The sequence below is a fragment of the Danio rerio genome, chromosome 24 (assembly GCF_052040795.2).
Source record: "Danio rerio strain M-AB ecotype USA chromosome 24, GRCz13ab, whole genome shotgun sequence".
NCBI lineage: Eukaryota > Metazoa > Chordata > Actinopteri > Cypriniformes > Danionidae > Danio > Danio rerio.
Window position 1 is genome coordinate 45,007,501 of NC_141044.1, and position 12,500 is coordinate 45,020,000.

The window sequence follows — 12,500 nt, forward strand, 5'->3', positions numbered from 1 at the left end:
TGTGTGTGTGTGTGTGTGTGTGTGTGTGTGTGTGTGTGTGTGTGTGTGTGTGTGTGTGTGTGTGAGAGAGATAGAAAGTGTGTATTTATGAAAAAGTGAGTGTGTGTGTGTTTGTGTGTAAGAGAAAGAGTGTGTGCTGGACTCATGAATAATGCATCAATGGTCATTTATCTGCGCCGTGTGTGTGCGTGTGTGTGTGTGTTTGTGTGTGTGTGTGTGTGTGTGTGTGTAGCATCTGCTCTGGTATTTAATGTCTCTATTGGTGCTGTAGATCACGGTTTGTGTGTGTGCGTGCATGCATGTGTGTATGTGTGAGATAGAAAGTGTGTATTTATGAAAAATTGAGTGTGTGTGTGTGTGTGTGACAGAAAGAGAAAGGGTGTGTGTAAGAGAAAAAGTGTGAGTGTGTGCTGGACTCATGAATAATGCATCAATGGTCATTTATCTGCAGCGTGTGTGTGCGTGTGTGTGTGTGTGTGTGTGCGCGTAGCATCTGCTCTGGTGTTTAATGTCTCTACTCGTGCTGTAGATCAGGGTTTGTGTGTGAGTGTATGTGTGCGTGTGGCGTGCGTGTGGCGTGCGTGTGTGTGTGTGTGTGTGTGTGTGTGTGTGTGTGTGTGTGTGTGTGCATGTGTGTGTGCGTTTGTGTGCATGTGTGTGTGTGTGTGTGTGTCTGAGTGATGCGGAAGCTCTTTAACACACGCCTGCATCAGAGCAGCTGATTGGCTGAGAGCCACTGGCAGACACAGAGACCACGCCCACTAAAAGCAGACCCTGCACCTGTGATCTGTGTGTCTGAGTGCTGCACATTATAAAATTACACAGACACTCACACACACAAACACACACACACACACACACACACACACACACACACACTTACTAAATCACACTCATAGACAAACAATTGCTATCACTCACATACACACACACACACAGTTGAAATTTGTTGTGAGTGATCCTTTCTGTGTTGCTAGGGTGTTGCTATGCAGTTAATACAGTGTTGTGATCTTGTGTGGCTTGGTGGTTGTTTATAAAGTGTATTTGGGTGTTGCTAGGGTGTTGCTATGCAGTTAATAATGCTTGTTTTTGTTTATTTTAATGTGTTTTAGGTGGTTTTACACAAAGGGATTTACATATACATTGACTAATGGGGTTGCCAGGGGGTTGCTATGCACTCTTCAGACTCACACACTGCATGAGTGACAGCTGTCAGTCAAATTGCCGTGTTTGATCTTTAATATCAGAGCTGTTTGGCGAGACACTGACACACATCTCCGCATATTTCTTTCATATTTCAATCCTCCAGACGCCGCAGAAGCTCAAACGCATGCTGACATCCACACGAGCAAACACAGAGCGCTCAGCCTCGATCCGCGAGAGAAACATCTCCACACACTGTGAATCAAATCTGGATTATTAGCCAGTGTTGCTAATGAGTCACGGCTTTAATTAGAGGACAGAAGCTGAGTCTGCTGGAGGCTTTCAGTGCAGCTCTCAACATTTCATCAGATAGCAGCCGCTGTTTTGAAGATTGTTTTTACTGGGCTCTGAATGAAATGTGTGTGGTGTCGTCATGTTTGCCTGTGCAAAACCCACCATTATGATGCTAGCAACATTCAGCTGGTTGCCAAGGTGTTGCTAAGCGGTTACTAGGGTGTTCTAGGTTGTTAGTGGCTGGCAGTTTTTGATATACACTTACTGTCTGTAATCTTCTGTGTGATTCTTGCTGCTTTATCATGGTTGCCAGGGTGTTGCTATGTAGTTGTTAAGTTGACAGGGCTTTTTGTTTATTTGCATTATTATAGGTATGGCAAGATGTTTCATCCTTGTTGCTAAGGTGTCCTAAGGGGTTTCTAGTGTGTGTTTTGGGTGTTGCTTTGAATTTCATATTAAGTGTTCTTTAAGTGTTAAGTGTTTTTTAATTGGGTTACTAGGTGGTTGCTAGGGTGTTGCCCTGCATTTTTATGATATGTCTGAAAGCGTTAACTGTGTTAGATGTTGTTCTGTGTTAGATGGTTGCTAGGGTGTTGCAGCACAGTTGCTAGGGGGTTTTAGGTTGTTCCACAGTTGTTGTCAGGATGTTGCTATGCATGTGATGATGTGTGTTGTGCTTTTTTATTGTGTTACTTGGGGGTTGCTAGGGTGTTGCTATGCAGTTGCCAAGATGTTCTAGGTGGCTTTTAAGTGTATTCTCTTGTGGTTGCTAGGGCATTATTATGGATTGTAATGAAATGTGTTAAAGGGTTTAGTGTTTTTATTGTGTTACTAGGTGGTTTCTAGGGACTTGCTGTGAAGTTCCTAAAATGTTATATGTTGGTTCTAGTGAGTACCTTGTAGTTGCTGGTGTGTTGCTGTGCATTTGATAATATAATAATGTTGTGTTTTTATTGTGTCATTAGATAGTTGCTAGGGTGTTGCATTTCAGTTGCTAGGGGCGTCTAGGTGACTTAGTTTGTTCCTCGTTTGTTGCCAGGGTGTTGCTATGCCTTTGATGAAATGTGTTGTGCTTTTTTAGTGTATTACTAGATGGTTGCTAGGGTGTTGCAGTGCAATTGCTAAATGCTTCTAGGTGGCTTGTAGTATATTTATTTGTGGTTGCCAAGGTGTTGCTATTTCTTTGATAATGTGTGTTTTTTATTTTGTTATTATGTGGTTGCTAGGGTGTTGCTGTGCAGTGTTCTGGTTTATTTTTAGTGTTTGTCAGTTACAGAACCCTCAAAATGTCGTCTGAAGAGCATCTCACACACACACACACACACACACACATACACACACACACACACACACTGTTCAGCAGTGATTGTTCATTCAGCTCACGCAGGACAGTCTCAGATCACTCACACACACACACACACACACACACACACACACGCTCGAGTCTCAGTGGCGAATCTATATTTGTCCTCTTCCACAGAGAAATGAAAGAGGCATTCTAATGAAGGACAGGAAACGCAGCGTCTGGCTTCCTGTTTGCGGTGTTTGATGTGGCGTCAGATGTGATGAAGAGCTTTCATCTTCCTCACTTTCTCTTCTTTGATCTTTGCGTCTGTCTCCTACTGAAGATATAAAAACATCTCAGCTTCACCTTCCTCAGTCTTGCGTATCCCTTTTTTCCCATAATGCCCTGCATTAATATTAATGATCATGTAGATTCACCCATTATTATGCGCATATGCAGATCTGCACCCGGGAGGGAAATATTATGAATATTAAATTAAGCTTATCTGATGCTATTTTGAACAAACCTTTTATTGAGATGTAACGAAATCGTGATGATATAATACTCCCCAATCACATTTATGACTTTGTTTTCATTGTAAAGAGCCCCTATTGTTATACTGTGGTATTGCGGGTCTCCAACAACAGGCTGATCTGCATGCAAGGTCAAAAACACTTTCATTACAACTTATGACACACAATTAAACCCATATTTTGCAAAATATGGCAACAATTTAAATCACACGTACATGTTCTGCTCCGGAGGAAGAAGAAAGTGCTCCAAGTGAACTGTAACAGTTACTGGCAAAGTCCCTGTCAAAGTCTGACAGTCCCACACATGATAGTCTCTGCTGGCCGGCGAGTCCCGTGCTGCAGTGTAGGTTATTGTTTCAGTCATCAGAGAAATGACAGGAACACACAGCACACGGTCGGCAATACTGTGGTGTTGTGAAAATGAACTTTAACCCTTTATTCCCCTCAGCCGAATCTCCATCTGTCAGTGATCGTCATCTTCAGTCATGATCAGTCTCGTGATCCCCCGCGCCTCCGCTAGTGTCTGAAGGGAAAGGCGCATTCATGTTTTACCAAATCTGGAACTACATATTTGGTGATGTACTGTGTCGACGTCGACGCGTTCGAGCTAAAGATCTGAACTCAACTCGATTCATTCGACTCTGAGTCGGCTATTTTACTAGTGAATCAGTAGTTTGAAACATGCTGCATGTTCAGATTGAACCCTCAGCTGCATGTGTTCATTCACTCAGAGCTGTGCTGCACACTGCATGAAGATCCTTCTCAAAAACACAAAATAGGGGCTCTTTAAAGGAAAAACAGCGGCAATGACAAATAAAAACAACAACAATGCAATACAAAAAAAAAGAAAACAATGCACAGGTTATTTTAATTAGTAACAGGTTATTCCAGATAATTCAACATTAGGAAGGAATACAGTTGAAAGCAGAAGTGTACATACACTAAAAAAAGAAATATAAACATTTTTTTAAATGTCTGCTGGTAAATCACTAAACGTTTACTATTTAAGGTCTGTCAGGATTACCTAAATCATTTACATTTGCTAAACGCCAGAATAATGAGACAATTTGTTATTATTTTCTAGACAGTCAGAAGTTTACACACATTTCCTTGGTATTGTTTAGCTTTGCTTTTAAACTGTATAACTCTGGTCAGATGTTTGGGTCTCCTTCCACAAGCTTCTCACAGTAGTTTGCAGGAGTTTTGGCTCATTCCTCCTGCAGAATTGCTGTAACTGAGTCAGATTTGTAGGCTGTCTTGCTCACACAAGCTTTTTCAGCTCCGCCCACACATTCTCTATAGGATTGAGATCAGGGCTTTGTGATGGCCACTCCAAAACATTCACTCTGTTGTCCTTAAAGCACATGTGAACTCATTTGGCAGTGTGCTTAGGGTCATGGACTGTCTGGAAGAGCCATTTGTGGCCATGTTGTAATGTCCTGGCTGATGTGTTGAGATGTTGCTTCAGTATTTCTCCATAATGTTCTGTCTTCATGATGCCATCTCTGCTGTGAAGTGGACCAGTCCCTCCTGCAGCCCCACAACATGATGCTGCCGCCCCCATACTGCACAGTTGGGATGGTGTTCTAGGCTTGTGCGCTTTCCCCTTTGTCCTCCAAATGTAACACTGCTCATTATGGTCAAACAGTTCAATCTCAGCTCCATCAGAGCACAGGACATGTCTCCACACATCAGTCTGTTCCCAGTGTCATTCAGCTAATGGTAATCTGGCTTTGTTGTTGATTCTGGCTTGTTGATTTTCTCATGTTGTCACTCAAGGAAGCAGTGTGTTTGAGCTTTTCCTTCAATACTATTCTACAGTTGTGCCTCACATTAACTCAAATGTTGTCAATCAGCCAATCAGAAACCTTCAAAACCCTGACATCATCATCTGAGCTTTTCCAGAGGCAGAATAATCTTATTGTGTGTAAACTTGACTTTCAAGAAGAGTTAGAACCATTTCTCAAACAATCTCTCTCTCATTATTCTGCTATTAAGCAGAACAGAAACACATGTGATCATCCTCACTTTCCTAAACGAGAAACAGTTCAGTCACATTAACAGCTGACCTTTTTAAATGGTGATGTGCCTTTTTATAGTGTATATAGTCTTCTGCTTTCTACTGTATTTGAAGTTATCATCTGATTGTATTTTTATACACATATTCATATTTGTCTTCATATTGAAAGGTCAGTTTAAAGTGAAAAAATTAAAATGCATTTTTTTATTAGTAATGCAATATGAATTTAATATTATCATCATCTAAAATGCACTGAACAGTTATATAGTTATGATATATTGTTATAAAAACTGCTGTTATTATAATCTTTACATGTTTGGGCTAAATCTTAAACTTCTCTTATGGTGTGACCGTCTCAAGTGACCATCATAAAATACAGCTCTTAAAGTAAATAAAATAAAATCATTAATAAATACCTCGGATCTGTTCTTACAAGTGGTTATTTTAGTAAATGTCAATAATTTTGTCATGCACTTCTCTTAAAACACGTAGAAACTTGATGGGTTTTGAGACTGAAAGCCATCTCGTCTGCTGTGACACTATATGCTAATTTTAAATCAGGCAATTACACAGACAACTTTAATTAGTTGAGGGACCTCATTCATGACCTGCACAGCTTCAGTTTTATCTCTCAGAATTAAGAAAGAATAAGAAAAATGCTTGGAAGTGTGAACTTACAGTAAATCAACACTCTGCTATAGACATCTAATAACAGACACAGACACACTCATTTCTTTTCCCTTCGCCATGATGACAGCACATATTATTAGACTAGATGATCTTCAAGACACTAGTGTTCAACTGTAAAGGCTTCACTACACTGTAAACCCTAATGCTGTAACTAATTAATTGAATTGAGTTCTATTAACTTAAATCATTAAAATTCGTTTATCTTAATTAACCTTGATGAGTATTTAGAACTTTTTCTTATTTTTGAGTTTGAAAAAATTTAATCTTTCAAGTAAGGTGAACAATTCTGCTGGGTTTAATTTATACAAAATGTCTCTTTAAAGTTTCATTAACTCAAAATCTGTCAGCCCAATGATTTTGCGTCTGACGTCATCCAGGTTCACGTACGTGCTCATGCTTCATTCGTTTTTTTCAAGATGGCGGATCGGCCTCGCTTCACACTACAGTAAGTAAAATATTTACAAATCCAAGAAATATTAAATGTATGTTTTAATTAAGATAATCACAGTAACAGTTCAATGTAATGTAGAGTTAATCAGGGTGCGTTTACATGTCGTACATTACAGAAAACATGTTTAGCCTCACTTGTTGCTAACTAACGTTAACATTACTGTTTAAAAAGTTAGAATCAGTGCAACGTTAGCGTTAGTTGTAATGTGTTAACTCTGAATTTTAACAGAGTGTGATAAAGACAAAAATATTTAAAATCGGCAGATTACATTTTTCAAAAAAATTTAAATCTTGGCGCGAGTATGCCTTTTCTCAGCCTGTGCTGAAGTTGTCATGGAGACGCGCGCTCTCACAACCGCATGTCATGGCGCTGCGCTGAACTCCATCCAGTATGTGAATGTGGTATTATCTTCGCGATCTGTAGGCACTTCGGAAACGAAAGGCGCAAGAAACGTGACGTTAATCATAACTCAAATGATCTCCGCCTAAACACTAAACGGTATTTTCTGATGACGCGCAAAAACGTAGTCTCAAAACTTAACTCTGTCACACGCAGCTTGTTGCTTGCTGATCCATGTATGAGGATAGCCTGACGGAGAACATTTAAGCTGCGCTCCTCACCTGAGCAGGTACAGAACAGAGCTTCATTTTACACTACCACATTGAGGTAAAGTTGGTTTTATATTCATACATTCATTTAGTAACAACTTGTGACTCGCTCCATAAATTGTTTACCATGGTACTTTGTCTATTTGTTCTGAAATCACATGCAAGTATGACATGAAAACAACATTACACTAAATGCACTATATTTTTTTGACTGGACAATGTTGTACTTTGAAAGTCATTGGCTGCTAATATGATTTCACCATTAAGAATATGCAAAAATTACCTTTCTGAAATTATATTATTAGGGAGAAAGTCTGAATGTGTAAATATAAAACTAACTTTACCTCAATCACCAGCACTGATCAACACTTTATATTTCCTCGCGCTTAAGATGACATCTTTGCATATCAATGATCACCTGATTAATGCGATCAGTTAAATGAGTTTAAATGTCATTTAGGTCAAATGTATTTTAATGGTATGATAAAAGTTTTTTTTTTTTCAGTCTATTTTTTTAAATGTTTACTCTGGAGAAAATATAAACAGCCTAAAAAACAAAGTATGCATATCTATAACACATTAATACAAAATTATGTTATTAAATAAAATAATAACAAAACAAAATATTCAAGACGTGCTAAACAAGACATAGTTTTCTGATGTGCAAATTTTGTAGCTTAAAATATATTTATATCTTAAAAATATAAATATTTTAGTCTATAGATATTTACATCATTAGACAATAAGGTAAGTTTTGTTATTTCTAGCTTTTAAAATCAGGCCTTAAATTTCTTTGTCGTCATATTCAGTTTTAGAAATTTCAAAACTGTTTAAATTAAATCTGTGTTCATCGAATCAAAGCAACTAATATGATAATCAGCTATATTGCTAACCGTTTTGGAGGTTAACGTTAGACATCATGCAATTGTACTACTTCCACTCTCAGCTAAATGACACTGTGACTTTTTGTACATACAGAATTGTAGGTCGGGTGTTGCTGACTACAGATAGGTTCTTAAATGGAGGCATGTGAAAGGTGGGTAAAATATTTATTTTGTACTACTATGCCTGGCATATCCAGATAAAATAAATATTACAGTGTATTTATCAATGATACTTTTGCAGCAAGGAAAGTGAAACTTCAGCTAGACCTTGAGTTCAGTTTACAACATGAAGATCCTGCTTTCAACATCTGATCAACACCTGATTTTCATCTGAGGTAAAAAATAGATAAGTAAATGAAACATAATAATAATATTAATACATTTTTTCTAGAATTGTATATTTTGTGGTGTGGGTTTGTTTTATGAAATTCTCTCTTGTTTCTTTTTGCTGTTTGCAGAGTACCAACATGTTACAAATGAGAATTTTCCCCACAAATTCTTTGCAAAACTGGACCACCACCTATTTAATTTGATGACAATTTTAAGGCAAACAGCATCCAAAACTGGCAAGACAGCAGATACCCTGGCTAATCTTTTAAAGGTTTATGATGAGCAGGTATGTTTGGGGTCACGTGTTAAAGTATACATTAAAATATAATTTGAATTATTATTATTTTTTTAATTTTTAAAAAATTGATTCTTGATTTCCAGGAACTGAATGATGTCAGTTCATGACGGACTACTGTTATCAGAGGTCTTTTGGTCTTGCTGCGTGAGCGTGACTTAAGATTCTTTAGGAACACCATGGTAAGACTTCATTCATTCTTTTCACAATTAGGCATGTTTAATGAAAAGATGAAAGTTTTGAAAACTTTTACTTAATAACATATTTGTAATCAAGAATAGTTGATGAATCATATAATATTGGCTCAGTCATTTTGATACTGTCCTTACATTAATATCCTTGAATTATATTTTTAGATTGATAATCCTGCTGACTGAAGATGCTTTATTGGCCCTGCATTCACTGAGGGTCTCTGTTGTCCTGAAGAATGAATTGGACACCACCCACAGCACACTTCCAGACCTTTCTTGTCTTGTATGGATTAATGCAGTGGTTCTCAAACTGTGGTACGTGTACCACTAGTGGTACGCAGGATCCTTCTAGTGGTACATGGAGGAATGAAATATGTCATGTACATGCTACACACATTTCAAAATTTATCAAAAATTATGTATATAATATGCCACATATGACATATAGCCTATGTTTCTGAGGTAATCTGCCACGTTTTTTAACTGTGCAGAGTTGTAGCTCCTTTACTGGGCCTACCACGCTACTGTATTTCAATACTGCTCATTTTGGTGGTACTTGGACAGACCATTTTTTTCTAAGGTGGTACTTGATGAAAAAAGTTTGAGAACCACTGGATTAATGTATGCTCTTCACATAATATATAGTAAAGGACTTTGAACTTGTGCAAAAAGTTTTGCTTGTCATGGATGATGGAAAATAAAAAGTCTCGTAGCATGGAAACCTTAAAGAATGAGTTGATGTAGAGCTTTTTTTTTTTTAACTTAATAAAGACTGTCTCTGGGGTAGTAACTTCAAAACATTTATTTACCTTTAATTGGTAAGTATGCATTTTATTATATATAGGGATAGTTTGTCCAAATGTAAAATTCTGTCATTTACTAACTCTTCACTTGTCCCAAACCTGCTTGAATTTCTTGCTTCTGTTAAACACAAAAGTTAAGTAAAGCTGACAACCTGTAACCACTGACTTTCTAATAGGAAAACAAATACTGTGGAAATCGGTGGTTACAGGTCTCAGCTTTTTTTTTTTTTTCAACAGAAGAAAGAAACTCAAACAGGTTTGGAATAAGTAAATGACAGAATCATAGTTCAACCAAGACTGAATATATATATATATATATATATATATATATATATATATATATATATATTGTAACGAGCGCACACATGCCACGTCGCCCTGGTCGCTAATTCAACCCAGCTGGACCATCATCAACACAGGATCGTTCACAGCTGGATGTCATCAAGTGGAGAGGCATATAAACCAAGCCCACGCAAGGAGAAGATGAGCTTCATTCACCCAATGACTCCATGCGCTAACGCTTGTCTCTGTCTCTCCACAGCAGACTCCAGCTCGTGACAATCCCACATCCGACTACTCACTGTCCTTCACTTACTTCCTGGAGCACCAGAGCACCTCACCTTGAAGAAGAGCACCGTTTACACCCCATTCACGTTGTAAATAAAGCACCCTCTGGGGACTTGTCTGTAAACTTATCCAACTGTGTCGCTGTTTTCCCTCTGCTTCGCTACTATATATATATATATATATATATATATATATATATATATATATATATATATATATATATATATATATATATATATATAATCTGCTCTCCGTTAAACAGAAATTGGGGGAAAAATAAATGGGGGCGAATAATTCTGACTTCAACGATATATATATATATATATATATATATACAGTTTCTGTGTAGTTTACACTAAACGAGTCACTTCACAGAATGTGCACTTATTATTTTTTTTAACGAATGCCTTAAGAGTAAGTTTTACACTTATTAATGTATTATTAAATTTTATCAAACTTATAGTTGTTTTTTCTTGAAGCTCTTATGTCTGATATCATATTTACATTGTGAGTAATTTTTATTAATTTCAGAATAGTGTTCATTTTCAATCTCTTTATGTCTAATAGTTTTTATCGTTTTAAGACATTTGTAATTGCATAGGAGACAAATTTGAAAGTACTGTTGGACATTTTTTCTTTAACAATAAATGTCTAAAATGGTATTGTCTGTGTGTTTTAAATTACAGATTTATTTTGACAGATTTATGGGGTTTAAAGATTAAAATAATGGCTAATTTTATTTGTGAAACTGACGATGGAGAAGTTAATTTTAAAAAATGCTATCAAAATGTATGAGCTGGGTGACAAAGTATGTAAAGGTGAGATAAATAATTAAAAATAAGTTAATTGCTATTAAAATGTATGAGCTGGGTGATTTAAGTATTTAAAGTTGAAAGAAATTAAAGCAATTAAGTTAATTGGTATTAAAATGTATGAGCTGGGTGACTAAGTATTTAAAGTTTGGAAAAATTAAAACAATTAAGTTAATTGCAATTAAAACGTATAAGCTGAGTAACTTGGGTATTTTAAGTTAGGTGAAGTGTCTTGCATGAGTACAACAAACTCAAAACTTAATGTTTCTGTTTACTTAAAATAGATAATTTCATAACTTAAAAAATTTGACGTAACTGATTACCTCAAATTTTTTGAGTTTTGTCAACTTATTCGGGATTACAGTGTAGGGTAATTAGGGTAAAGTTAGCGTAATAATATTGACCTTAAAATGGCTTAAAAACTGCTTTATTCTAGCCAAAATAAAACAAATCAGAAGATATTCTCACAAATATTAGAGGAAACACTGTGCATATTTCTCTTCGTTCCATTAAGCATCACTTGGCAAGTGTGGATTGTTGTTGTCTTCAGCTGTGTTGATTATGGTCTGCTCTGCTCACAGTTTGATCTGAAATGACGACAGAGCCAGAGGGTAAAGCAGAGCAGCAGGGGGCGTGTGCGGCTCCGCCCCATTCAGCCCCGCCCCTCGATAACCAGCTTCCTCCTGCCGCCGCCCACAGCACACCTGTGAAGAAGGATCAGGTAACATCTGCACCTCTCTCCACCTCAACACTGTCAGATGGCTGAAATCAACACAGACAGACATGATGATTGTCAGTATGATCTACAGTAAATCATTTCTCTGTGATTCTCCAGCAGCCTTATGATGGTTTCTGATATTTTTGTTGCAATTATTGCTGAAGAGTTTATCCTGGTATATACGCTTTGATATCACTGTATTTTTGTCATTATTTTTTCGGGGTTGTCACCTTTATTGGATAGGACAGTAGAGAGTACTGACAGGGAAGTTTGAGGGGAGGGATCAGCTGTAGAACCTCGAGGAGGGAATCAAACTTAGATCGCCGTGACGACCAGAGTGCATGTGTCAACACTTTCTACTGCACCGCATATATTTGATATGATATATTGAATTATTAGATATCACTGTGTGGTCAATATCAGTTCATTCCAGTGAATTAAAGCTGTTTAATATGATTATGTAATAGATTACACGGTGGCTCAGTGGTTAACACTGTATCCTCACAGCACTCAGGTCTCTGATTTGAGTCTCGGCTGGGTCAGTTGGTGTTTCTGTGTGGAGTTTGCATGTTCTCCCCATGTTGGCGTGGGTTTCCTCCGGGTGCTCCGGTTTCCCCCACAGTTCAAACACATGTGCTATAGGGGAACTGATCAACTACACTGACCGTAGTGTATGAGTGTGTGTGAGAATGAGTGTGTATGGATGTTTCCCATTAGGTTGCAGCTGGAAGGGCATTCGCTGTGTAAAACATATGCTGGAATAGTTGGTGGTTCATTCTGCTGTGGCGGCCTCTGATAAATAAGCGACTAAGCTAAAGGAGAATGGATGAATGAATGATTATGTAATATTAGCATGCTCTGTCTATGTGTGTGTGT

The 12,500-nt window shown here is 37.5% G+C and overlaps 1 protein-coding gene across 51 annotated transcripts in view; it reads left to right on the plus strand.

The window, feature by feature from the left end:
• Positions 1 to 12,500, plus strand: part of epb41l3a (erythrocyte membrane protein band 4.1-like 3a) — a 62,352-nt gene that overhangs the window by 16,852 nt on the left and 33,000 nt on the right. For 30 of the 51 annotated variants that reach the window (NM_001003987.1, XM_087308470.1, NM_001430860.2 and 27 more), the window contains exon 2: positions 11,488 to 11,627. In NM_001003987.1, coding sequence (NP_001003987.1) covers positions 11,499 to 11,627 — 129 coding nt within the window. In that variant the 5' untranslated portion in view covers positions 11,488 to 11,498. Of the gene's footprint in view, positions 1 to 6,365; positions 6,411 to 11,487; positions 11,628 to 12,500 lie in introns of those variants that run through there. The other 21 variants (XM_087308463.1, XM_087308465.1, XM_087308472.1 and 18 more) reach the window with 2 other exon arrangements.